The 26,021-nt window shown below is 44.0% G+C and overlaps 2 protein-coding genes across 12 annotated transcripts; one reads left to right on the top strand and one right to left on the bottom strand.

Moving 5' to 3' along the window:
• LOC8081472 lies at positions 530–17,049 on the bottom strand. Its single transcript, XM_002465407.2, has 4 exons — positions 16,272–17,049; positions 15,333–15,793; positions 2,584–2,819; positions 530–1,270 (listed from the first exon to the last, which is right to left on the bottom strand). The coding sequence occupies exons 1-4, from the start codon at positions 16,475–16,477 to the stop codon at positions 698–700; spliced, it is 1,476 nt and encodes a 491-aa protein (XP_002465452.1). The 5' UTR covers positions 16,478–17,049; the 3' UTR covers positions 530–697.
• Positions 10,854–22,311, top strand: LOC8081470 (probable 4-coumarate--CoA ligase 5). 11 transcript variants are annotated; one of them, XM_021451617.1, is made up of 8 exons: positions 17,170–17,567; positions 18,264–18,316; positions 19,435–19,568; positions 19,638–20,256; positions 20,345–20,406; positions 20,822–20,961; positions 21,056–21,230; positions 21,633–22,311. In XM_021451617.1, exons 7-8 carry the CDS (start codon positions 21,162–21,164, stop codon positions 22,224–22,226), a joined length of 663 nt encoding a protein of 220 aa, XP_021307292.1. In that variant the 5' UTR covers positions 17,170–17,567; positions 18,264–18,316; positions 19,435–19,568; positions 19,638–20,256; positions 20,345–20,406; positions 20,822–20,961; positions 21,056–21,161; the 3' UTR covers positions 22,227–22,311. The 11 variants fall into 11 exon arrangements, 10 of the variants coding, with proteins under 10 accessions (XP_021307287.1, XP_021307291.1, XP_021307293.1 ...); XM_021451613.1 differs by having other exon boundaries at positions 20,325–20,406; XM_021451615.1 differs by lacking the exon at positions 20,822–20,961.

The raw sequence follows: 26,021 nt of genomic DNA, 5'->3' as shown, positions 1-26,021 counted from the left end.
TTTGGCTAGCGAAAAACCCGAAATAGACAATGGCTATATTTGGATGACCATTTAGAGAAGCTGTTGGAGAATAGTTTTTCATCAAAATTGCTATTCCTAGCATTTAGGGATAATATACAAAGTCTCTTGGAGATGCTCTTAGTGCTCGCTGAGATACCAATCAACCATACAAGTTCACACTTCTTTTTGTGCCTTAGACAAATCAGACTTGCGGGTGTCCACAATTATGCCATAAGAAAAAAGGCTGCACAACACCATGGAGAAAACTTCCTGTCTTTTATTTGTATATCCGAACAGAGACTTTTTGATCTAGTAATGGAGCATCACACCAGAAGTTACAACTTACAACCACTAAAGCACGATGCATAATAAATAATTCAGAAATTAGCTGAACATTGAGTCAGAAACTGGAATCATGTTCATCCGCTGCAGCAGTTTCCCCAACTCTCATCCACTGTGGATCATCAGAGTGGATGTGGGTGGGAAATTCGTCCATACGTTTAACCTAACCCCTGCTGCTAAAATAATGGAGACAAGAGAACCGAATATGTATGATAAAGTATAAAGACATATTACAAGAGTTACAATGCTCCTTATTAAACAAAGTTAAAATCAAGTTTGCACAGCTACAAGTCCACCACTCAACTGCCCAAGTTTTTAGTCTCTTGGCTCACTCATTACAGGCACAGGAAAGCTATCAGGCATCACCGTAGTACCCCCTCAGCATAGTTGACCAAGTCACCTTTACTGAGATTAATCCAAAACCAGTCTTTATTTCTTGAACATCATGGCCATGGGTTTTGGCCTTGAAGGAACAAAAATGCTGCTCCAAACTGGATGACAATGCACCTACATTGAACTTCAAATCTAACGAATAATACATCGTTACAGCAACCACCGACCTCTTTAACGCACGTGACTCCATGATAGCACCGTTAAAGAGTCGGATTTCCTCATCCAAATCACTGGTTATACAACCAACAGACAAATTAAATTTTTTCTGTACTTCCAATATTAGGACCTCTACAGTAGCCTCAACTGCATCATAAAGACGTGCGGCAGTTAACTTAACTGTACCACAATCACCAGCGAAGCGACATGTGAATGGGCGATCCCACATGACTGAAGGGCCTATGATTGATGCGCCATCAATCAGCTGTAGGTCATCTTTTTCTTGTTCACCTGTCTTGATCCTCATGTCATATTCGATTAGAGCTTGGTCAAAAAAATCTATCGCTCGCTTAGGGCCAGCCATGTTGATGAGAGAACCCTGCAAAACTATTGTACTTAGTAGCTCTTCAAATAAACATAAGAAACAGCTAGAGTAGATGCTTCTATTAGGATGTTCCACTTGTAAAAACATTTACTTGCATATTTTACCACTGATAATCAAGATCTCTGTCATTTAACAGACAAAATTGTTACAAAGTGCGCAATGGTGATAGAGGGGCAATTGTCCCTGTGATTCATTTGATTTTGTTTCAGATCCCAAATAGTCAAATAAACCTGTGTGAAATGAAAAATTTTCTGTATAGATGGAATCAATGCTATGATTCTTCATATGCCTATAAACAAAAAAAAATCAATGTGTAGTAAACTAAGCAGCAACCAAGAGCCCAAAACTGTTCAATAAGATTTTGTGGGGATAGTGGGTACATGATACTCCCTAAGTTTCATAATTTAAATCCATTACCATTATCATAGTAAACAATCATTTCATAATATAGGACCCGTTCAGGCCATTGATATGACATGTTTTTGAAAGGAGAGACTCTTCAAAAGTAGATATTGACCTTTATTTTTTCTTACAATAGATTTCCCATTGCTACTAAATCAATGTCATCTAAAAAGTATTTCAAGTATCAACATATTGATGCAACTTACACTAAGCGTGCTTATAATCTGACTCATTGTTGGTAGAAGCTTATTAAGTTTGATTTCCAAATCGAAATTTGACTTACATTGATGGACCGATAAAGTAGCTTCTACAATCCAAAGGATTATACTATCATTAAGCTACTTTTGGACAGATTAATCACATGGAATCTTTTTTTTTGGCAGCTAAAAAAAATATTACATGGGAGCTATAACACAGCAACAAAAAACTAATCCTATTTCTAGTTATTAAGGACATCAAGAGGGCAAACAAGCCTTATATCCACCAAATAATTTAAGAGAACAGTTAATTCAACATTCATAATCTATCCAAACTTTAATGATGCAAAAGAGAGATGCCGTGGAGAGTATGTAATGATATGTTTAGCCTAGTATTGTGAAATAAGTAATGTAATTTAAAATAAGGAATGACTCTACTTATCACCATCAAGTACAAAAATGGGGTATTTAGCCCTGAAATATTCCATACCATCTGATCTGCTGTCTAAATGATTCAATAAGGCAGATTTGGGGGTGGTTTTTCCCATGTGGCAGGGTCCACCTAACGAGCCATGTGGGTGAAACCACCTCAAAACTGCCCAAGGTATTATTACCCGAGGGGGTTAAGCAAACAAACCTCATTACTAGGGAGTGTTAAAACATATTCCTTGAAATAATTGGTAACTGCAGATAAGTATGGACATGCACCTGCTCCACAACGATGGGATCATCCCTGCTGAAATTGATGATATAATTAAGCAATGGATCCAGTTCATCCCGCACTGCTATGTATCCATACAACTCTACTAAGCCACCATCCACAGAAATTTCAGCCAACTCTAATGATAAAATTTGCAGCATGCAAGCACGGCCATGGTGCATGCGAATTCCATTGCGGATGATAACATTTGTGGGATCTGAAAACATCATTGCCTCCACCCGAGCTTCATAAAAATTATATAGTCATATCATAAGTTTATATTGAAATTGATGCAGTAAATAAATACTTGAAAGTAAATATGCTATTTGAGGATTACATGGTCTATCGGTAATTTTTCATTTTCATCATCTAAGCATAGACAATCTATGTTCCTTTTTCTAGGAATTGTGCACCCTTGAAAAGTTCTAGGAACAACACAAAAAGCAATGCCTTGAAAAGCTTATCAGTTGCTTGCAGTGAAAGCATTCAGCACAGGATTAATGAGGGTTGAAGGGGCTATCAACACAAATGGTATGACATCTTTTGTCCCAAAGCATACAATGCCTGCAATCTATATCTTATATAATTGGAACCCACTAAGCATCATAAATACTATTTCTCTCTTCTCTCAAGCAGCCACATCACCTTGATCATTCTGTCCGTCAGATACAACTCTGCATGTATTCTGCCCATTAGGATGCATGTCTCTTTGATTTCTTTCTTCTCCATTCATTAATTAACTAAAGAGAAACTCATGAGCCCAAGATTTTCATCCAAGAGATCACTCACATGGCTTTCAATGTAATCTCAACAAGTGCACGATTTATATGAGCAACTAAACAACCACTATCTCTCTCCACATTTGCACCATTTATGTGAAAAAATGAACACACACAAGAGGAACTTCTAATATTTTCTTCCTCAATCAGTTTGTCTTATATATGTCATCCGAGATACAATTTTAATGTGTTATGATGCATGTCATTTCATCCACATGGCTTATGACATGGGTGAATGAATTGGACACACACTTATGATGCATGCCATGTCATCCCGAATACACATGATCCCCAAGGATCAGTGCCCAAAGATGTCGACAGCTAGTACGGTCCACCTTGCTGGCCATCGGCTCTCCATGGCGCCACCCTAGATAGAGCTAACCTTTTTAACTCACATCAAATCATTTCAGAGATGTACGGCTGATGGTTTATGCGGCTGATAAGCCAGTTGAAGCTGATTTGTTGTGAGAGAAAAATATTGTTCCATGGCTGATAAACCAGAATTTCTTGCCCTAGTGATACTAATGTTTCTCGATCTACGTGCAGCTCTACTCAACCGATATTGTTTCTTTCTATTTGTTAGTTGATGGTGTTTTGTAGCTCTTAATATACATATATGTGTTGCAATGTAGTTTGCTCCGTTTTTTACGATTTTCTTTATTTCCACCTCCATTCTTTTTATGTACAAATTCATGTGGGTTTTGTTATTTTATTTGATTAGTAAATGGTCTATTCCATGAGATGAAACGGTTGTTGAATGTTGACGCATGTGTGACAGCTACCATTATGATTACATACCAAGCCAGACTACCACTATGTGTTTAGCAACATTTATCTATTTTTTATTTGAAAACCAGTTCTATTTTGTATTAACCCTGTGTTCACATTAGCCCTACCATGACATGCTTCCTTTATTCGAAAATCCACCATTTCATGTTTTCAGCAAACTCGATCTAAGTGCTGCTTTGTAATATTACATGCTCTTCATACTCTTTTACCTAAAAAAACTCTTGCATATTTTGGCCATAGTTTATAAAAAATCTCCCTTAAATCCCGCAGCAACGCACAATGATTCACCTAGTTTATTTACATGAGATTGGTGTGCGGAGTTGGGTGGGATGATTTCCAGCCCATTAGTGCATTGGTGCTACAACTCAATACCCTCCAGTATTACTGCAGAAGAGTGATGGAGGAGAGAAACCTCTATCCTTATGTCATGTGGGGGGCCGACACTACAGCTGCCGGCCTCGGACACGAGTGAAGGAGAATATAATTGGTGGAATATTTGAATATATTGCATTGGGCCTCATGGGCTGATTATATAGGATACATAGGACTAACACCTTATGTGGGTACACAATACGGTACTATTCCTATTTACTCTAATATCCCACCGCAGTCACAGCAGGAGCGCTACAGACGGTAAGACTGGAGAAGAAGCTGATAAGTAACATCTCCCCCGTAGTCATAACAGTCGATGCGCCGCGTATACTGTGGCTGGAGAAGAAGCCGATGAGTCCTCATGCAACGCGGTAGCCCTTTGTGCCGATGTCGAGGTAGCCAAGCGTAAGGGCGCAGTAGCCATGGTCGAAGAAGCCGTGCTGAAGATGGCCGAGGTCGACGTAGTTGTGGTTGGTTGCGTGTCGATGGAGCTGCAGGCACACAAGGGGCGCCATGGTAATGACGGAGACGCGTCGAGGCAGTCGTCATGGGAGGGGTTGATGCCGAAGTCGATGCAATCAGAACCGTCGTAGAAGAAGGGCGACGACGCAATCGAGGCAGACGGGGTAGGAACGGGAGGGTCGATGCCGAAGTCGATGCAGTCAAGCCGCCTGAGCACCGAGGCGCAATTGGATTTGCCAGATCCAGCAACGCGTCGGGGATGAAAGCATGTGTCGGTGTTGCCAATACCAAGCGTACAAGAGATAGGGCCCCAACCGTGTGGTTGTGCTGGACGAAGAAGCAATGCGGGAGAAGACGCGTCGGCGAGCAGGTCTCAGCGACGACGCGGGTAGTGGCAGCTCGATGACGAAGACCCAATCAATAGGACGAAGACCTTGTGCAGACAGATGGCGCAGCAGGGATTGCGCAACACAGTCGTCGATGCACAGATGATGGCGATGGAGATGCAACGGCGAAGCGTACACACGGACAAAGTGTTGTGGCCCGATGAGGCGACACAACAGCAGCCCTATTGCTCGAAGAAGATGCACGTAGTACTCGGAGACGATGTCGATGAAGTCGATGTCGATGAAGTCGATGTCGATGCCGGAGTAGAACGCGCGAGGTCGACGGACGGTGGGCGACTCAATCCCGATCAGTGATCGGGCAAACCAAAAAGATACAGCAGCAGCAGATCGGGTGTACCCAGTCCTGATCGGGCAGCGCAAGGCGCACGGTGGGTCACGAACACGCGGGGTCGAAGGCGCCAACGCAGATCGACGAGGTGGAGATGGACAGATCCGCCCAGCAACAGCGACACGCCAGATCTGGCTGCCTCCATGGCAGCGCAGGGTCAAGGCGTGTGGCCGGCCCTAGCTGCCCTCCACAGCGTCACTACAGGGAAGTTGCGGCCTCGGTACTATGTGTTGTACCGCATTGCTGCTATCATCAACGACGTCGCCTACCTCCTCGAGCTCCCTCCCCACACCTGTCTGCACAATGTCTTCCACGTCGGGCTCCTAAAGAAGTTCGTGGGCACTCCTGCCACTCCTCCGACTCTGCCTCCCGTGCATCATGGTGCCACACAGCCAGTTCTAGAACACGCCTCGCGCACCAAGCTGGCCTACGGCGTCCGCCAAGTCCTGATACATTGGCAAGGCGAGCCCTCGACCTTCGCCACCTGGGAAGACATTGACAGCTTCACCAAGCGCTACCCAAGCTTCCAGCTCGAGGACGAGCTGCTCGTCAAGGTGGGGAGAGATGTCATGTGGGGGCCGACACTACAGTCACTGGCTTCGGACACGAGGAGCAGCCACGGCAGCCCCCAAGGACGCACATGGCCTGGAAGAAACCAAGGAGGCTTAGGCAGCTAGAGGGGCTGTAGTCTTTAAGGCAATTAAGAAGTAATAGAGATTACGGAATTAATTAGCCAGTTAGCAGTTAATGGCTGGCACAAGCTAAGCTCCTATATGTACCCTCTGTACTCGTTGAATGAAAGCAAGTAAAAAGTTCCCTAATCTCCCTCTGCTATTCTTCATCTCACCTCTGCTCTTGGTAGCCAGGCAAAAGCCGTGGCAACCTTACCTGGTTCGAACTATGAGCTGAGAAGCCAAGGGCCGCCATCCCTAGATACCCAGGCCCATGACACCTTCTAACAAGGTAAGACTCCTAGCATCACCTACAAGCATATGGCAATAGGATTATTCCACTCAAGGATTTGTTCAGGTGTCCTAAACCCCATGGAAGTCCCCACGCTGACATATTGGGTACCACATGTGGAAAAACTGTGCACCCTCAAACTCAGCCCGTGCAGGTGCTTGTGCCCATCGTTCCTGTGACCTTCCTCCAAGAGCCGCTCTACCCCTTACCCTACCCTAGCACTTCCTTTCAAGCACTATTGCCGCTCTCCATTTTCTACCCTCACCGCCTCTCTGCATTACTAAACATTCCATCACTCTTCTGCAGATGATGGCGGCAGGTGCTGATAGTATTACGGATCCTCACTTCTGCAGATGAAAAGTTGTCTCTTCAACTTGTAGATTACAAAGCACACAACCATAATCCTCACTTCTGTTACCTTTTAGTTTTCCTTCTTAGGATATTTCTTGTATTGGGTTGGTCCACAAAAAGAAGCCAGATGAAAACATTGATTTTTTTTTTGTAACACTAAACACTTTGATTTCCAATGCATGTTGTGTGACCAAGAGGAAGAAACTGCTCGGCACGTTCTCACAACTTGTGTTTTTGTATGAAAATTCTGGTATAATTTATCGGTTCCCATCGGATTGGAGTGTATTTTTCCAAATAACAATGAGTTGAGCTTTCTGGATTGGTGGAGAAAAGCAAGTCTAAGGATAGGAAAGCCCCAAAGGGTTTAAGACTGCTGTAATTTTGGGTGCTTGGACCTTGTGGATTGATGTAATTTTGATGGGATCTCCCATTCACTTTTGATCGCCCAAAATTTCAAGAATGAGATGAAGCTGTGGTGTCTAGCAGGGGCACATAAACTGCAAGAGCTATGCATGTTGTATGACCAAGAGGAAGAAACTGCTCGGCACATTATCACAAATTGTGTTTTGTATGAAAATTCTGGTATAATTTATCAGTTCCCATCGGATTGGAGCGTATTTTTCCAAATAACAATGAGTTGAGCTTTCTGGATTGGTGGAGAAAAGCAAGTCTAAGGATAGGAAAGCCCCAAAGGGTTTAAGACTGCTGTAATTTTGGGTGCTTGGACCTTGTGGATTGCTGTAATTTTGATGGGATCTCCCATTCGCTTTCGATCGCCCAAAAATATTTCAAGGATGAGACAAAGCTGTGGTGTCTGGCAGGGGCACATAAACTGCAAGAGCTAGGCACAGGTCATGCTAATGCTCTAGTTTAAATACACCAAGTTGGGTCGTTCTTTGTAATGTAAGACATGCAACCATTTTTCCTGGTTTCTATTGTGGTAATTGTTACAGTGAGTTCAAGATGGCAAGAGAGAGAGCTTTCTATGTGTAGTTGTGTATATATACACTAGGGCACATGGGCCATATGGGCCAAGAGAGTATGGGCCTACAGATACACTTAACACCCCCCTTCAAACTCAAGGCAGAGGTGGATAGCATGATATGCTCCTTTCTTATATATTGGGCAGGTCTGCTACAGGAGAACAAGAAGCAGCAGATCATTCAAGGCGTGGAAGTGGTGAAGACAATGGCCCTGTTCTTCCACAAGCAAGATCTGGCGGCGCAAGCTCAAGAGGAGCGTCAGTTGGTTCCCTATGTGGGTTAGATGATAGTGTCTGTTGGTTGCGGCCTGCGTGCTGTTTGGGAAGGTGCCCAGTAAGGCCTCATTAGTTGTGCTTGCAGGGGGTTTTTTGGATAGACATCTTTCTCTCGTTCCTTGTTGTGGTGTTAGTTTTTGGGGTTCATGCAAATGTTCCCTTGGCGAATAGTTGCATGGACGCTTGGCACTCCTATTATCATTTTTATTACTGCTTAACTGCTAAACTGTGTAATTTCGTTGCTTTAGTTAGTAATGAAATTCGGTTTTCACCGGTGTGGAAAGAAAAGGCGGAGGTGGAGGATGTGAAGCATTGAGTTTGAGCATATGAAGCCGAAGTTGCTCGCGAGTTTATGCTTTGGTAATAAATCTGCCACTTGTAGTTCTGATGGGACACACTGAAGAGCAATCGTCTTTTAATGACAATGAGACTGGGAAAGTAGCATCAACACCAATATGTGTAAGCTCGTGTTTCACAGAATCATTGACAATCTGTATAGCTCTAGCTCCAATATTACACTAAAATCAGCTAGCAGTCATCGAGGCCATCTAATCTCTGAGGTGGTAGTAACACAAGTACTTGAAGTTCTGCCTCTGTACTGGATCAGGATACAGCTGATTGCTTCTTGGACTTCCATACAAGGGGAGAAGAACCGAGAAAATTGCAATAACCAGTAACAGAACGGTGATCTGTAGGATCACTCGCCCAAGTGCAGTCCAAGTAGGCATAAAGACGGAGCGGATTATCACTAGCATAGATTAGAACAAACACTGAGATGATGTCCCCGTTAAGTATCTCAGCGGAGCAAATGTCAAAAATGAACTGAAGTAAAAGCACTGACAAACTGGCTTAAGATATGTACTGCATGAGCAATGTCGGTGTCGGTAATGGTGAGATAAACAAGGCTGCCCACAATATGTCTTATATCGTGAGGGGTCCTCTAGAGGAGTACCATCAGTAGGACAAAATTCCAAGTGAAGATCCATGGGTGTTGCAGCTGTCCGATTATCAGAAATGCCAGAGCAAGCAATAAGATCATGTATATACTTGGACTGACAGAGATAATAACCCTTTGGAGAATGTAACACCTCAATCCCTAGGAAATAACTGAGGACCTAGATCAGACACCTGAAACCGCTTGCCAAGTTGTTCCTTCACATGAGAAATGTGGCCCATATCATCTCCCGTGATTAGCATGTCATCAACATATAGAAAGAGCAAGGTACACCCTTGCGGAGAGAGATGAATACATAAGGCAGGATCATCATCACTCAGTGAAAAAACAGCATCCTGTATCACCGATACAAAACACTCAAACCAAGCACGTGGAGCCTTTTTAAGACCATATAAGGCACGACGAAGACAGCAAACATATCCTGAAGGTGCATCAACACCTAGTGGTGCATCAACACCTAGTGGTGGCTGCATATAAACTTCCTCATGTAAATCACCATGAAGAAAAGCATTTTTAATATCCATCAGAGAGATAGTCCAGGACTTAGCAGCAGCCACAGGAATCAAAGTATGAACCATGGTCGTGTGAGCAACAAGAGTAAATGTCTCATCATAATCACGACCCTGAGTCTGCTGAAAACCTCTGGCGACTAGACGAGCTTTATATCGCTCAACAGGACATCAGATTTGGTTTTAACTTTGAACAGCCATTTACATGTGATAGGAACTGTATGAGATGGTAATGGAACAATATCACAAGTACTTGTGCGCTCAAGTGCAGCGAGCTCCTCAGACATAGCAGGCTGCCATTTCGGAATGAGAGAAGCATCTTGATTAGTGGATGTCTCATCCACAATATCACTTCCAAGTGGAAATCACAATTTATCAAGTGGCACAATAGTGGTGCGATCAGGCAAACTCTATCTCATTAGAAGCATTAGAATCAACAAAAAAACAAGAGCATCACGACTGGCTGAGGAAGAAGGATAAGATGGAGGCTCTATGGGACTGGTGGAATGATGAGCGTAAACACGTGATGGGTGGTTTACATGGTGGAGGCCTGGGTGGTGGAGACTGCGGAGCTAGGATTGGTGGAGGGTCATGAGAAGGAAATGGTGTAGAACAAGGAGGCATCATCACTAGATAAAATAGGAGGAAGGTAAAGAAAATACGTGGGCTCTGTAGGAGAGGGAGATGACTGGGTAGAAGGGTTATAAAAGAAAGGTCAGTCCTCAACAAATGTCACATCACGAAAGATACATATGTGGCGAGTGGAAGGATCATAACAGCAGTAACCCTAATGCTCATGCCCCAGGAAAACACATTCTACCGATTGAGCCATCCATAGTTATTAAGGCGTCGCCTAGGCGACGACTAGACGTCCGGGCGATTTTTGAATCGTGGCGTCGTGCTCGCCGCGGCCTCCTCGAATATGGCGTCGCCTTGGGCCAAAAGTCGTCGCCAAGGCGTCGGATTTGCGGAGGCGGACGCCACTGGACGGAAAAGGTGAGAGGGAAAGAGCAGCGCGATCCGCGCGCCGAGGAAAAGGAGGGAGGAGCGTGCGCAGGGGGTAGGGAAAAGGATTGAGCTGCGCGTGGTGGGAAGCGCAGCGCCGCTCGCGCGGGAAAAGAAGTTGCGGCTCGCATACATCTCCCGCCAGAGGCTCCCCAATCCCCATCGTGTCTTCCCAATCCCATCGCATCTGTTGAGAGAGGGAGAGGGAGAGGAAAAGGAAGGAGAGAGGAAGAGGAAGAGGAAGAGGAAGAGGGCGGCGGAGCACCTGAAATCCGGCGCCGGCACTGACGCAGACAGCTGCCCCGCGCAACTCCGCCCCATCCGCACGACTCTGCTCGTCCGCGCGACTCTGTTTTGTCCACGACTCCATCCCCTTCGCAACTGCTCCGTCCGCCATCCGAAGAGCGAGAGGGGAAGAGAAGGGGCCATCCCCAATCCCCACCTGGTCTAACCCTCGTGCCTTCGGTGCGTCCTTTTCTCCCTCCTTCCTGTGCTCTGCTACGTGGACTCTGTTCTGCATCTTCTTCCTCTGCTCTGCTCCTACTATGCTCTGCTGGTTGCTTCCTATCTGTGGTTGCTATGGATTAGCAGCGTTAGTAATTAAGTTATGTTATGTCACTAGAGTCTAATTTGCTCCTATTGAGAGATGAGAGATTTCAGATTTACTAGTTTGCTACTTTATGTCGTGCCCTGTTACTGTTGCAGAACTATTTATTATGATAGTATATATGGTATGATTTGCTTCTGATTTCTAGTGGTATTATATCTTAAGATGTTAGTATGGCGTCACCTCGCCTTGCGCCTCAAACGCCTAGGCGTCTGGAAGGGGGTCGAGCGCCGCACCTCGCCTTATCGCCTTAAAAACTATGGAGCCATCAACTTAGTTCGCTCACGAGATGCAAGCAAAACATTGCAGGTATATCCAAATACCCGAAGATGATCAAGGCAAGGAGTGCCAAAAAAGATTTCACTAGGACACTTTCTAGATAGTTTGGATGATGGTTGTCAGTTGATAAGATAAACAGATATTGAGACCACGTGCCCCAAAAGTGAGGGAACAAAGGAGGCAATTGGAAGAGTCCGAGCAGTTTCAATGACATGGTGATGTTTGCGTTCAGCTATGCCATTTTGCGGATGGGCGTCAAAGCTGAGGAAGAGTATCCTCAAAGGTCAAAAACTGCCAAACAAGGTCAGACAAATATTATCCATCAGAGTTAGAATGCAAAATTTTAATAGAGGTGGAAAGTTGAGTATGAACCATGCGAGTAAAAGACTGATAAATGGAACACAAATGGGATCGGTGTTACAAAATAAAGCCAAATGTATCGAGAATGATCATCCGCAAAGATAACATAATACTTATGGCCACCTTTAGTAGCAAAAGGAGTAGGGCCCAAATATCTAAGTGAATAAGATCAAAGGATTTGAGTGAGATACACTAGAAGGATAGGAAGCTGAATATGTTTTCCAAGCTTACAAACCTTGCAATGAAAGTTAGACTCAACAGATGTGTGATCTAAATAGCCCTGGTGTATTAATGTGGACAAGCAAGACCCACAGAGGTGACCGAGTCAATGCCAAATGGCAAGAATGATGTGGATGATGATGCAACAGATGACACACAAGCGGCGGAATAAGGAAGACGAAAGGTGTCCAAAATCTAGGGGCTAGGAGAACCTTTAGGGCGATGACAAGTCCCAATCACAGTCCCGCTTTGACGACCATGAATAAAATAAGATGAGTCATCAAATCCAATAAAGCAATTGTGATCAGCAATTTGGCCCACTGAAAGAAGATTCATGGACAATTGAGGTACAAATGAGATGTCAGGTACAAAAAATTGGTACTACAAAGAGCACCCGATGAGCGAAATAACAAGATGTGCCATCAGCAGTCTAATAGAAGCACCATTAGTGATTGGCTTGCAAATAACCCAGTGATCAGATTCACATGAAAGGAAGCCCCTGAACCAAGAACCCAAGCCAGCTGGAGGCACCAATAGGTGAAGCAACAACAATAGAGACAGAACCACCTCTAGAAATGGAAGAGGTACCATGGACACGAGTAGCACGAGAAAGCATAGTGTGCATCAAGGAGCACCCATGACGACCACGACAGCGCTCTGGTGACAGCGACTGGCGGCAGCGCACCGAGCTACGCGATCCTCCAGCTGGCTCCTCCGTCTAGCGCTCCATCTGGGCGCGCAGCGCCGCAGCAGCAGCCACCATGGCCTGAGCCGCAGCAGCTACCTGCCTAGCCATCTCGGCTGCCGCCGCAGCCGCTGCCTCAGCGGCAGCAAGGCGCGTCGCATGGTTGTTGGCCTTGGCACCCGCAGCGGCGCGAGCTCTGGCTATTTGGCTGGCGATCGACATGGCTCACTCAAGAACCCTAGGCTCTAGATACCAATTGTTGCCCAAGAACAAAATAGATCTCAGATATGGGTAAGCCTAGAGAGCGGCTTGGCCATAGGCCGCTTGGATTGAATCTGAAATTGCAAAACTTGGGATACAAGATGGTCTGCTATTGCTTATATAGCAAAGTGGCTTTACCTACTCTAGCATATGCCTACTGCATAAAGCATATATTTGGGTGGTAAGTGAGAGTGTTAGCCTAGTGCAATGTTTTTGAGGCGTCACCTAGTCGTCGCCTAGGCGACAAGGCGTGGTCAAGGGCCTGGGCGTCAGGGTCGCCACGGCCTCAGCATGTATGGCGTCTGCCTCATAGGATTAGGCGTCGCCTAGGTGTGAATGGTGTCGGGCAGACGCCAGTCGCGGGGAAGGGCGCCAAAAGAAGCGTGGCCCCGTGGGAAGTCGACCACGCGCCTACGGGAAAAGTAAGAGGCACGGGAAATTGACCATCCAGGTAGCCTCTTCGCGCATGAAATCTACCGCGCGAGTCATTTACCGCGAGTGTGAGCAAGGGGAGAGGAAGAGAGAAGGCGACGGACGGACCTCGACCTCTGCTTGGCTGCTCCTCTAATTGTGTCCACTGGCCGACCGCCTCTGCTGCGAGAGCCGCCCCAACATCTCCACTTGGCCGTCCGCCCCTACCGTGGAGCCGCTCAAGCATCGTCGCACATCGCTGCTGCAGTCCGCACCTGCTCATGTGACTTTGCCTCGAGTCTTCCTCCGTCGGCCCGGCTGTTGACTGCGCCTCCGTCGGGTACTTCCCCTTCCGCCTCGTATGCCCCCCGCCTCCATCTGCTTTTCCAAATCTCATGTACTCTGTTGTCTGCTCTGCACTGTATATTACAGTCTCCTACTGCTCTGAAGTCTGAATCTGAATATTGTACTCTGCTTCGTGCTCTGCCCCCAAATCCCCCAGCCCCCCTGCTCCTCTGTTCTGCTCCCCCAAATATCACAGGTCCTGTCGTCTCCTCTATTCTGGTCCCCCAAATCTCCCAGCTCCCTGCTGGCTCCTCTGTTTGTCTCCCAGATCTCCCAGCCACATGCCGCCTTTTGTATTTCTTGGCTCTGCCTTTGGCCATTGGTGCATGTACTCTGCTCTTAGCTGGACTAGTGTGTATACTCTGCTTTTAGCTACACTAGTATGTATGGGCTCAAGAATTGGGAACGGACAAGGTATATGTGCTGCTCTAGTATCTAAAGTTCTAGCCTACACAACGCCTTCATGGCGCCTAAAATGGGCATATGGCGTCGCCTAGGCGTCTGCCATAAACGCCTAGGCGTTGTGAAGGGGGTCGGGCGCCGCACCACGCCACAATGCCTCAAAAACATTGGCCTACTGCTGAACCCAATTGTATCTAGTTACCTGCTATTACCTTTACCATTTACTGTAAGGTAGAATTCAGGTTCCTTGACAACCAAGTAGAATCATGGCATCTGCTTTTAGGCAGTTAGAATATGTCAGGTAGTTGGTACACCACTTGCCTATATATGCAGTGGTAAAGCATCTTCTTGTAAGCTAAGTAATTCCTGCACTTCAATACAATCCAAGCGGCATTCTTGCCAAGCTGCCCTCTGGATGCCCAAAACTACTTGTGTTCTATGTTCATGTTTGCAACACTAAGACACCTGAAACTATCAAGACAGTGAATAGTAAAGACAGTAAAGTAAGATACAAGCAACTAGGCTTAACTATCAATGTAAATTACATAGGATGCGACAAGGTCCTAGTCCATGTAATCAAACTCTACATACCCTCAGCCCCTCCCATTAGGTAACAGAGCAAATTGCTATCTGTATGGTGCTGAGTTGAAGGGCTGCAAAAGTAAAGAGCAAGGTTTGGAGTGGAAGTGCTAATGTCATCCAAGTTTAAAGACCTCGAGTGCATTTTTCTCATAACTGAAAGAGTGCGAGCCAAGGAATGTTGCACACAGCTGGTAATGGTGCAGGGTTCCTTGTATGGAAGGATTCTAGGGTCACAACAAAATATGTACAACTGTAGGATATAGAAAGAGATACGCTATGCTTAAGGAAACAAATCATATCCCTTATAACAACAGATAAAGTATGTACAGCTGTAGGATATGGAATGCTATGTTTAGAGGACACAAAATCATGTCCCTAATAACAAAAAATAAAATAGGAAAAGAGAATAAGAGAAATTGATCACTTACTCTCATTACGTTCCGCAATGCGATACTGTTTTTTCCACCATATATCCATACTCCTGTATATAGAACCATCACAGTGTCTGCTTTTTTCAAGTATATTACTCAAAGTATAACCATTGTCCTCACTTATTTCTTCATCGTCACTGACAAGATGTTTCCCCCGTTGATCCTCTAGGTCTTCCAAACATCCTGTGTGCTTAGTAGTCCTATAAGCATCTTTGTCCCCTCTCTCATCTCCAGCTACCTGCGAAGCATCTTTGTCACCTCTCTCACCTTCGGCTACCTGCGCGATTGTGCCGCTTGTCTCAATGTTTTTAATGCCATGGGTGATCCCAGAATACATGTTGTCTTGGGAAAAAATAATGAAGTTGACAGAAGAGTTGTGATGGCGCGTGTATGGTTTTCTAGACTCATCCCCTTTTACTCGACTGATGGTGGCCACGTTCCGGGGTCTATGAAAAAATCTGTCACGAAGAGCATAAAAAGGATAGTACCAGCAGTCAGAATTGAAACCGTAAGCTTGGAATCGACTTCTATTTTTTCTCGATCTCCTTTTTATTTCACAATTTTGGGAGGCGTATTGGACTAACTAAAAGATTCTTCGGACCAGAAAAAATACAAGCCATTTGAACAAGCGATCCAGATACGAAAACAATAGCAACCAAATAAGGCCCCGTTCGTTTAGGGTGGAATGGGATCAGGAATTGTTCCAGCTGATGAATCTTATACAAATTTGTGAACCAATCCAGCTGGGAATTGTTCCAGGCCTTAAATCCCGATGAAACGAACAAGGCCTAAGGTGCAAATTTCAGCATTAGAACAAGGGAAAAAAATTGTCTCCATTTGCACATAAAACGCAAAGTTGGCCACAATCCACATCCAAAACTACATTAGTATATTACCATGTAAAGGCACAAACTTTCATCAGACAAGAAAACACACCGGGAAACACAACGGACTAGTGGATTGGGAGCTGCCAAGAGTGGGAAAACTCGTCCCGCAAGCCCTCGTGGCCACCCGCGAAGCAGAGCAGATGCCATGGAAACATACTGCGGGAGAGGAGAGGCGATGCGTCCGGCCAGCAAAGGTAGCGATGTTACTGGCTCGGAGGAGGTAGGAACATAGGAATAGGGTGGGGGGATTTGCATCTGAGATTGCGGCGGCGCCTGGAAAGGGGAATCGCCGAACAAACAGACCTGGATCGGGACCCCTCCGTGGCCCAATAAAGCCCACCGTGACCAACTGCAACAGTTTTGCTATTCTTGTTATGGAGGCCTTTTAGAATTTTTATAGTAGAAAAATAGGCTCCAACAGATATGCTATTTGGTTTCGTAAAATAGAAAGTTTGCTATCTCTTGATTTTCGCTGGCCATATATAGCCAACCACTGGCACTAGCTATCTAATAGCAAGGCTGTTGTGAACCTCTTCTTTTTTAGGAAGTTATCTATTTTACAAAATGACTAAACATTAGAATTTAACTACTAAATTTAGCCAAGCTCTTGGAGATGCTCTAACTATCTTCTCTGGAATTAAGGCCTTGTTCAGTTTCTAAATTTTTATCATATCGAATCTTACGGTACATGTATAAAAATTTCAGTCTGCCATCACTACCTAAATGAGCCCACACGTCCGTCCATATGTCCGCCACCCATGTTTCCGGGGATGTTTGGTTGCTAGCCATAGTTTACCACAACTAACTTTAGATAAGTGTGGCAAGCCACAAAAAGTGTGGCTAACAAATTGGTTGCCACACTTTGTCATGTCTAAAGGAATCTTGCCACACTTTTTAACTCTATGACATGTGGAGCCCAAAAGAATCATGCCTAAACTTAGTTGTCAACCAAACACTTGTCAACTTGGTCAAACTTGCCTAAGGTAAAGTGTGGCAAAGTGTGGCTAGCAACCAAACAGCCCCTCCGTCCGCCACCCACGCCACCATGTTTCCGTCTCCCTATATGTCTGCCAGCCCGCCACCCATGTTTCCGTCTCCGTATATGTCTGCCAGCCTGTTTCTGTCTCTGTATGTCTGCTCGGACAAGGGTATGCGATGACAGAGGCAGGCCCCGTGCTCTCCATGTGCATGGCGTTTGCCAAGGAGCCGTTGCCGGTGAAGTCCGATGCCTGCGGCACGGTGGTGAGGAACGCCGAGCTCAAGATCATGGACCTGGACACCGGGCTGTCCCTCCCCCGCAACCAGCCCAATGAGATTTGCATCAGGGGCAAGCAGTTGATGAAAGGTACGTAACCAATTTTTTTTCTTATTACACAAATTACAAACAACCAGTGAAACACTAATCTATAACTACTGCCATACGATTACATGGGTCCGAACAATTGTCCGAACTTTTAGAAGTTTATATTAATTAGATTTTTTAATTATTATTTTGAAATTTTTGAAAACCACCTATAGTAAAGTCAATTTAGAAGAAGACCAAGTTTATTTGTCTGGTACCCTAAGTGCACCAGTAAAATAAATATTCTTCTTCTATCCATTTCTAATATGAATACATGAAGTGGTTATGTTGCTGGAGGGGCTACAGTTTGGTAATCATGTGATTACTACCACTCTAAATGCTTGTTACTTCCTCTGTCTCTAAAAACTTCAAGTCTTAGAGTTCTCTTAAGCCAAACTTTTTAAAATTTAACCGAATTTCTAGAAAAAAATACTAAGATTTATAGCACCAAAATAGTACTATTAAATTTATCATAGAATATATATTCAAATATGTCTATATATAATATACCTACCTATTAATAAAGAGGTAAAATTTCTGATCTTTTTTATCGTTTAGCTCAACGGTCGACCCACTCGTCCGCGACCCCTCACTAAGGCCCAAGTTGAGTTGCTACTATGCATCTAGGGAAAAGAAATTTGTATCCATAACCCCTATCCGTGCTGCCGCTAATGGTTTCATTGCTCGCTCGTCTCTCAGTGCCGCCGCTGCGTCGGCACGTTCGCTCGTCTCCCCATATCGTCGATGCGTCGGTGAGCTCGCTTATTTCCCCATGCCGCTGATGCAACTTGACCGGTGGCAAGCAAGGCATTGTTTACTTTCCAAAATATTTTGCAAAATATTTCAGATTCTCCGTCACATCGAATCAATGCATGGAACATTAAATATAAGTAAAAAATAACTAATTACACAGTTTACTTATAATTTACGAGACGAATCTTTTGAGCCTATTTAACCTATGATTAGACAATATTTATTAAATACAAACGAAAATGCTATTGTTTATATTTTGCAAAAAATTTTAACAAGTAAACAAGGCCCAAGTTGTTAAATTAGTGGTTGCTAGCGCATGACCGAGCCTGTAAAAGGATGGGTCGCCCAGATAGCTCCCAGAGCTACCCCTTGCTACGGGGAGCTCCCAGAGCTACCCCTTGCTACGAGGAATTGCTGTGAAACTGAGGCCTTGTTTAGATCCGAAATATTTTTAGATTTTGATATTGTAGTATTTTTGTTTTTATTTGATAAACATTGTCCAATCATAGAGTAACTAGGTTTAAAAGATTCATCTCACGATTTACAGATAACTTGTGCAATTAGTTTTTGTTTTCATCTATATTTAATATTCCATGCATATGCCGCAAGATTCGATATGATAGAAATTTTTTTATAAAAAATGATTTTTGGAGTTTACTAAACAAGACCTGAGTGCTCGAAGATAGGGGAAGAAAAAGGCGGCTCTGCTCAAGACGCAGCCTAGAACGACATAGAGTGAAGTTTTGAGTATCACATTGGATATTTCCAACCAAACTGTATAATTTATTTATTTATTTATTTATTTATTTATATTTAATAGTCTATATATGTGTCCAAACATTCGATGGGATGAGTGAAAACTTTTTGGATGGATAGACCTTGTTTAGTTTTAAATTTTTTTGCAAAATCGACACTGTAGCACTTTTGTTTGTATTTGATAAATATTGTCCAATCATGGACTAATTAGGCTCAAAAGATTCGTCTCGTAAATTATATATAGTCAAATTATACAATTAGTTATTATTTTTATCTATATTTAATGTTCCATATATACACCGCAAGATTCGATGTGACGGAAAATTTGAAATTTTTTATAAATTTTTTTAAACTAAATAAGGCCTAAGGTGGCGGCTCTGTTCAATGGCCACGGTGCCACACGTGAGCAATGAAGACGAGGCAAGGGATGGTTTGGCACGGAGCATGGCTTGGAGCAGCAGGAGCCAAGCGGGTACACCGGCTTCGACTAGCGAGGTAAAACGGTCTCCAACAGCTTACCTATCACGGTACCCAAATCTAAATATGCGTCATCTGTTGCTTTAGGTGAAGAAGTGAAGGTTCAACAGACTACTCAAACTAAAGACGCAATTTGTATTGCGGTGGAGTTGGAACCCAAATATGCATCTCTCTCTTCTCAACCCAATTCTCTCCCACAGCAACGATGGTGGCAGCGAGCACTGACCGCCAACGAGCCTAGCACCGCGAGGCGAGCTCCATCGGACCTCCATCGAACCAGCGGTGAACTCCATCGGGCGAACTCTGCACACGAGCGTTGCATCACGAGGGCGACCTCCGTCAACGGGTCCACGAGCGTCCGTGAGGGCGTCCGGGAGTTCCACTCGCGTCCTCTGACGGGCAGCCGCGAGATCCGCTCGAGCTCGGCATTTGCTCGAGGTGGAGGCACTCCTCGTGGTGGCTCACGAGCTCGGCCTCGGTGACCTTCAGGGGCGGGGCGGCGACGCAGGACGCCTTGCACGTGGCGGCCTTGGATGGCGCCAACGCAGATGCAGTGATGGCGGTGGCCTCAGCCTTGGCGAGGCAGCTGGCAGCGTGGCGTGGGGTTGGTCTACGCATGCTGGTCGTGACGGGTGGGGACGATGGAATCCGCCGACCGTGTAGCTCCATGCTCGGGGACTGTTCTTTTGTCTTCCCTGTTGGAGAGGTAAAGTTTTGGATCCCTCATTCTTTCACTGTGCACAACCTAAATCATGAAATAGGTATTGTGTTTAGGTATCTTCTATTGGAGATAGTCTAAGACAGGGCAGGGTGGCGTCACTTCACCTTCGACTACACTCCCTTATGTAAAATCAAGGTGATATCCTATATACTCTTATAAAGCTAAATCTTACTGAATGATTTCTCTTTTCATATAAGGTGTTATATCATTTCCCGCTAAGTGTCCCACTAACTTACAATCCATTCATACAAACTATCCATGTCATCTCTTATTAATTACAAAAAAAATCTACATCATCTCTATTATGTGCAATACTTTTAATCTTTAATATATTAAATTTAAGTCATCTAAATATGCTATTTATTTCATCACATATTCTTCAATGTGATCGAATATTCTATTAGTTTTTTCTTCTCTTAGCTTACTGATTTTTTTATCAGGACTGATTTAATAAAATAACATGCAAGTCTAGGCGTATATAGAATACTATATAACAATGCTATATATAAATATATATTGATTTTTAAGAAAATCTTGTGGCAATACGCAGGGTATGCTTTTAGTTCTGCCTTCCATTTCTGATCAATCCTGTGAGGAAAGTAGCATGCAATGTTGAATTTCTTTCTCATTCCTGAATGTGCACATGGTAACTCCAAAAACATAATATGTATTGAAAGATTTGCTAACATGGTATGTATCTCAAGAATCCACGTGTTCCTTTTGTACCGTGCTTTCCATTTTCTAACGCGGAATGTTGCATATCTGAGCCCTCGCGTTGCTTCAGGCTATGTGGGCAGATGATCACATGTAGGAAGCACAGATAAGAGAGTGAAATGCACAACGGCTCATAAAATCATCTTGGCAACGAGAAGGCTGAGGGAAAGGATAAGATGCAGGAAAACACAGAGGAGCAGGGTCTCGTGAGGGAAGATAACGTTTCATCGATCAGCCATGCAGAGGTCTGTTCCTCTCTTCAGTCTTCACTTGTTCCAGCATTTTCCCCCTCTTTTTTGTTAAGAAAAAAAATCGTGTTATGAACTCGTTAGATATGCGATGTAGATATATATATTGTACAGTACATTGCTTGGCAATTGGCAACAATATTTTGGATATGATACTTGTTTCTAGATGTCTGCTCTTCGTTGGGAATTGTGTATCTTTTGTACACAATTTATATTGTTAGATTAGATCAATGGATCTTGGCAAACTGTGAGCTTTTTCAGTGGTATATACTATATGTTTCCGAATGGATTTAGGGTTCTAAGAAACGTACGAATTTGACATTTGCAAAAGTATATCCTGCACGTGACTATACGAGTCTAATTACTAAATAGCTTTGCCCTTGCACACTCTGTTTGCAGGAGCGCAGAGTTTTGGAGGAAGAACTTGGCTGGGCTAGACTGGAGCGGCAGAAAATCCTCGCCCTTTCTGCGGAGGCTGATGATGCAATCTGGCATCTGGCCTCACTGGCACGAAGGAGGATGCAAGAAAGGGACGAGGCCAGGAACCAAGCGAGGATGCTGCTCGCGGACCTGCAGGCAAGAAACGCCCGCATGGTGGCGGCGCTTCCGGGAACGCCGTGCTCCAGAGTTGCACGGCCTGATGCGTTCGCTGCCACCGGCTACAGGCACAACCAGGCTCTTCCTCCGGAGTTGAGGCCTCTCGGCGGTACGATGGTGCAGGGGCAGCGTGCCCGTGCAGGAACTGGCTACTGCGCTGCTGCGCCGTCCAGCGGCTTCGGCCACAGGAGGAACATCATCGGCTCGTCTCTGGACGCCTACGCTGTTCAGCCGTCTCTACATGATGGCTTCGCTTCCACGAGCCAGGATCACTTCGATCCTGACATGTTCCTGGTCGACGTCGCGGAATCGCCGCAAGATGTCGTTCCAGTTCCGGCCACTGCAGAGTCCTGCCAGGGGAGAAGCTCCGGCTCCGGCACTTATGGTCATATTTAAGCCTTGTTTTGTTCGCAAAAATTTTCAAGATTTTCCGTCACATCGAATCTTTGGTTGCATGCATGGAGCATTAAATATAGACAAAAATAAAAACTAACTCCACAGTTTACCTGTAATTTGTGAGATGAATCTTTTGAGTCTAGTTACTCCGTGATTGAACAATGTTTGTCAAACAAAAAGGAAATGCTACAGTAACCAAAAACAAAAGTTTTTGCGAACTAAACAAAGCCTTAGGCGAGCATAAGGCCTTGCAGTGAAAAAAAAAAACTAAACCAGCAGCTCAAGCTGATGAGCGTTGTGTCATGGACCATGGCCATGCTCCCTAGATCCTGGTGTTTAGTTGCTCGCAGGATCGAATTTGTTCACAAGGTTGTTAGTACTTGCACGCTAAAACTTCTATCAGTTTGATCAGGTGATGTGGATTTGAATTTCTTTTCGCTACAGCATTTAAACGATCATCAGTCATTGTGGATTGGACTGACATTGCCGGCTCCCGCTAGGATCATTTGGCCACCATGATCTCTGATAATAAATCGCTAGGAACCTGCCTTCGTTTCATCAGATTGCAAAGCCCCATCGATATTGCAAGGCTTCAACCATCCCTCATCCGGAGGCCTCCTCCACCATACCAACTCTCTGGCCGCCATATTTGAAACGTGATTGGTGAGTACCGGCTCCTTGGAACAGCACAGGACTGCACACACAATTGCAACGGTGTCCCTTCCTTCTTCACCTGCATAATATTAATTCGATTTAGTTCTTCCCACCATCTCCATAGCAAGATAATCACCGGAGATCTTGTATTCGGTCTAAGCTTGAGGACCTCCTGAACAAAAGCAATGGCAGACTGAACTTGAAGGAGGTGGTGTATCCTGAGCAGTGTGTTAAAAAAAATCGACCTGCAGAGGGTAAGACCATCCTCGGACATTGCTATAATAGAGAAGACTTTCTCATATAAGCCGAGAAAACCTCTGAATCTCTGACCCACCCTGACCACAGGTACTGTTGCCCTATAAGAACTGAGAACTGGGTCAAGTCTTTTGACATGTGCTTTGACCATGAGACAGACCAGAGGATTTTTTTTTAACCATGGCCTAAAATATGCTCCTATGTGGAGCGAATCTATAAACTGTAGAGTGCTATTGAGGCTCTATAACCAAATCGACTGGGCAACTTGTATCAAGTATAATTCCACGTCTCCTCAATTTCATCTTAGTGATCAATATAGATGATGTTATGGGATATGTGTCAGTCAAACTTTCTCAACTTTGACTAGGGCCTTGTTTAGGGCCTTGTTTAGATTTGAAATTTTTTTGCCCAAAGAGGAAAATTTTTGTGGAATTGGGGCCTAGGAACTAAACAGGGTCAAAAAATTTTGGGACCAAAATTTTGGGCTACAGGGTCTGCTAAAGTTCTGACCACAAAAACTTTTACCACTTTGGCCAAACAATTTCAAATCTAAACAGAGCCTTAGTTGGTGGAAAACTTTGGGTTTGACTACTTTAACACTCCATTTGTATTTGATAATTATTGTGTAATCATGGATTAACTAGGCTTAAAAGATTTGTCTCGCAAACTAAGGCTCTGCTTGGTTCCACCAACTAAATTTTAGCTAGCTAAATTTTAGTCACTTTAGTAGCTAAAGTTCCAAACACATTGACTAAAATGAGCTAAAATAGTTTAGTTCCATTAGTCATCCAAGAGTAGCTAAAATAATTTTAGCTAGCTAAAATTTAGCAAGGGGAACCAAACAGGCCCTAAGTAAATTGTGCAATTAGTTATTTTTTATCTATATTTAATGCTCTATACATACGTCCAAAGATTTGATATGACAGAGAATCTTGAAAAAATTTAAGAAATTTTGGAAAACTAAATAGGGCCTAGGTTTGTAGAAAATATGTACAACATTTATATCTCCAAACAAATTTATTATGAAAATATATTTAATGATCTATCTAATGATATTAATTATATATTATAAATATTAATATTCTTTAACATATAACTGGTCAAAGTAAAAAAAATAATTTCTTGAAAAATAAGAATAACGTTGATGAGGGAGTATGAGCCAAACGCGAAAGGAGGAGCACCTGCATTTGCGGCACAGGATGATGACTTCCCGACCTGGACGGTTCTCTTTCTTTCTCCTCCATCAGCAAGCACATGGTATGCAGATTTGACTGAAAATTTTCCTTTGGAATCAAAATGCCAAGCCACAAAATCACTGTGATAGGGCCTAAGGATGTTTGTTTCAGAGTAGAAAACTTTGTGCCGTGTTGGGAGTTCCCGATCAGAGTCTAGGTACGAAGCTGGACAGTTCCAAATCTGGCTGAACGAGCTCGCTCAGCGCCTGTTTAGACTAAAGTAGTTTTTGAAAAACCGTGATTTATAGGAGGATGATGCTTATATTCTGTACGCACAGGCTGTTGAGACTGCCGATCACTTACTGATTGGCTGTGTTGTCATGAGGGAGCTTTGATGTGCGTTACTAAGAGAAACTCCAGCCCAAACAAGTCCCTATTCTAAATCTAAGGACTTGATCCAAAGAAATCAACTCCGATCTATCTCCTACCTGGACTCTCATTTTCCATGTCCTTCCAAATTATAGTTTCAGCCCATCACATCCAGAACCCCCCTATCCAGTAGGTCCCACCCATAAATCAAGACAGGAATTACAAATGGTGGAGTTGTCTGTTGTTTCCAGTGAAGTTGGTCTTAATCTGAACCCCTACTTTTTTATCATAGCCTGTAAATAAAAGTTTAAGGGCTTAATTTAAAGACTTCGGCTGGAGTTGCTCTGACGCCGCTAGATTTGGGGACGCTTACTCCCCTAATCTGTATATAGGGAAACTCCAGGTGCAAAAAACGTTATTATCTACGGATCCTCCTTATGTGCATATCCCTATGGGGAATCATGCTTTAATTTTTCATTGCATTAAATATCTTGAATAAAAAAAGAGGGAATTTGCTCTGATATAGATTATAAGTCTAGCCTTCTTGGCACACCTAAGTGCAATTAGTAAGCGAATAGGTCAATACAACTAAAAAATGCTTCACTATACCACGATATGGGACAAAAATTAGAAATCCGCTTATATAATAAAGTCGATCTAGCCACGGGGTGATGGCTTCGGCAACAAGCTCGCCTCGACGCGCTCTACGACTAGCTTTCGAACTTTGATGTTGCTCGTCTCTTGGGTTATCTCGAAGGAGAGGAACAACAGAACCTTCTCATGGGAGTTCCAGAGCTCTTCCGGTGGGTGCTACGCGAAGCTGAGGATTGGGTTCTGGCAGGTTTCAGGGTCATTGCCTTAGCTATCCCGTTTTGGTCGCACTCTAGTGTCACTATGTAATCTTCAACTCCTCTCTTTCAGTAGCTAGGCAAAGTGTTCGACCTAACGTATTTGGCTCCTCACCGTCGAGGTTCGGTTTGTGTTGTTGTTGTTGTTAAAACTTCCTCTTAATGAAAAACAGGTGAACGACCCGATCTCAAAAAAAAAAACCATGGTTTTATAAACTAAAATGAAAAGGATGTAATAACACCATAGCTTATAGAAAAAAATCATGAGTGGAGTTTTTTAAATTTCAGAAATATTAAAGTTTTGATAAAATCATGGTTTTTGAAACTATAGAGATTTACTGTATCTAAATATCCATCATTTTACAAAAAAAAAGTAAGAGTTGCAATTTGGAATCCCTCCGAGCCCGACCCAGAAAACATTTTCGGCCCATGGTCAATCCCGCTCAGCTCAGCCCACTTGTGTGCACGGAGTCCCTCCGAGCCCGACCCAGACA

Source organism: Sorghum bicolor, chromosome 1 (assembly GCF_000003195.3).
Source record: "Sorghum bicolor cultivar BTx623 chromosome 1, Sorghum_bicolor_NCBIv3, whole genome shotgun sequence".
Lineage (NCBI taxonomy): Eukaryota > Viridiplantae > Streptophyta > Magnoliopsida > Poales > Poaceae > Sorghum > Sorghum bicolor.
This window is presented reverse-complemented; position numbering and strand designations above follow the sequence as displayed.